At 47.8% G+C, this 481-nt stretch overlaps 1 protein-coding gene across 2 annotated transcripts in view; it reads left to right on the top strand.

The window, feature by feature from the left end:
• Positions 1 to 481, top strand: part of LOC119586144 (opsin, ultraviolet-sensitive-like) — a 6,171-nt gene that overhangs the window by 4,555 nt on the left and 1,135 nt on the right. For both annotated transcript variants that reach the window (XM_037934839.1, XM_037934838.1), the window contains one exon: positions 155 to 324. In XM_037934839.1, coding sequence (XP_037790767.1) covers positions 155 to 324 — 170 coding nt within the window. The remainder of the gene's footprint in view (positions 1 to 154; positions 325 to 481) is intronic.

Genomic DNA, 481 nt, shown 5'->3' with positions numbered 1-481 from the left:
ATAGAAACCATCCATAACGTACAATCTTGAACTGCACATCCGTTCCGAAATGCAGTTCCCTTAGCACTACACCCATTCGCCATTACCATTTGGTCCATTCCTACTTTTTTCCCCCCTCACACAGTCGTCCCACTAATACACTCCCCCCTGCCAACAGGCCAAGAAGATGAACGTTGACAACCTGCGAAGTGTTGGCAGCAAAGAAGACCAGGAGAAATCCGCCGAGATCCGCATTGCCAAGGTCTGCATGGGACTCTTCTTCATGTTCCTCGTGGCATGGACGCCGTACGCTGTAGTAGCTCTCATCGGCGCTTTCGGAAACCGGTAAGAGATGGCGCTTCGGGGAATGAATGGTGCCCGTTTTCTGTGAGGTCTGAGTCACGTTTTCTTCTTTTGAGTGATTATTATTATTATTTTTTTAGGGGGGGGGGGGTGAAGGAGGGAAAGTGTTTTTATGGAAAATGTTGAGTTTTCTTTTGTA

Source organism: Penaeus monodon, chromosome 21 (genome assembly GCF_015228065.2).
Source record: "Penaeus monodon isolate SGIC_2016 chromosome 21, NSTDA_Pmon_1, whole genome shotgun sequence".
Lineage (NCBI taxonomy): Eukaryota > Metazoa > Arthropoda > Malacostraca > Decapoda > Penaeidae > Penaeus > Penaeus monodon.
Note: the sequence above shows the minus strand (reverse complement) of the source record. Positions and strands in the feature narration are given on the sequence as shown.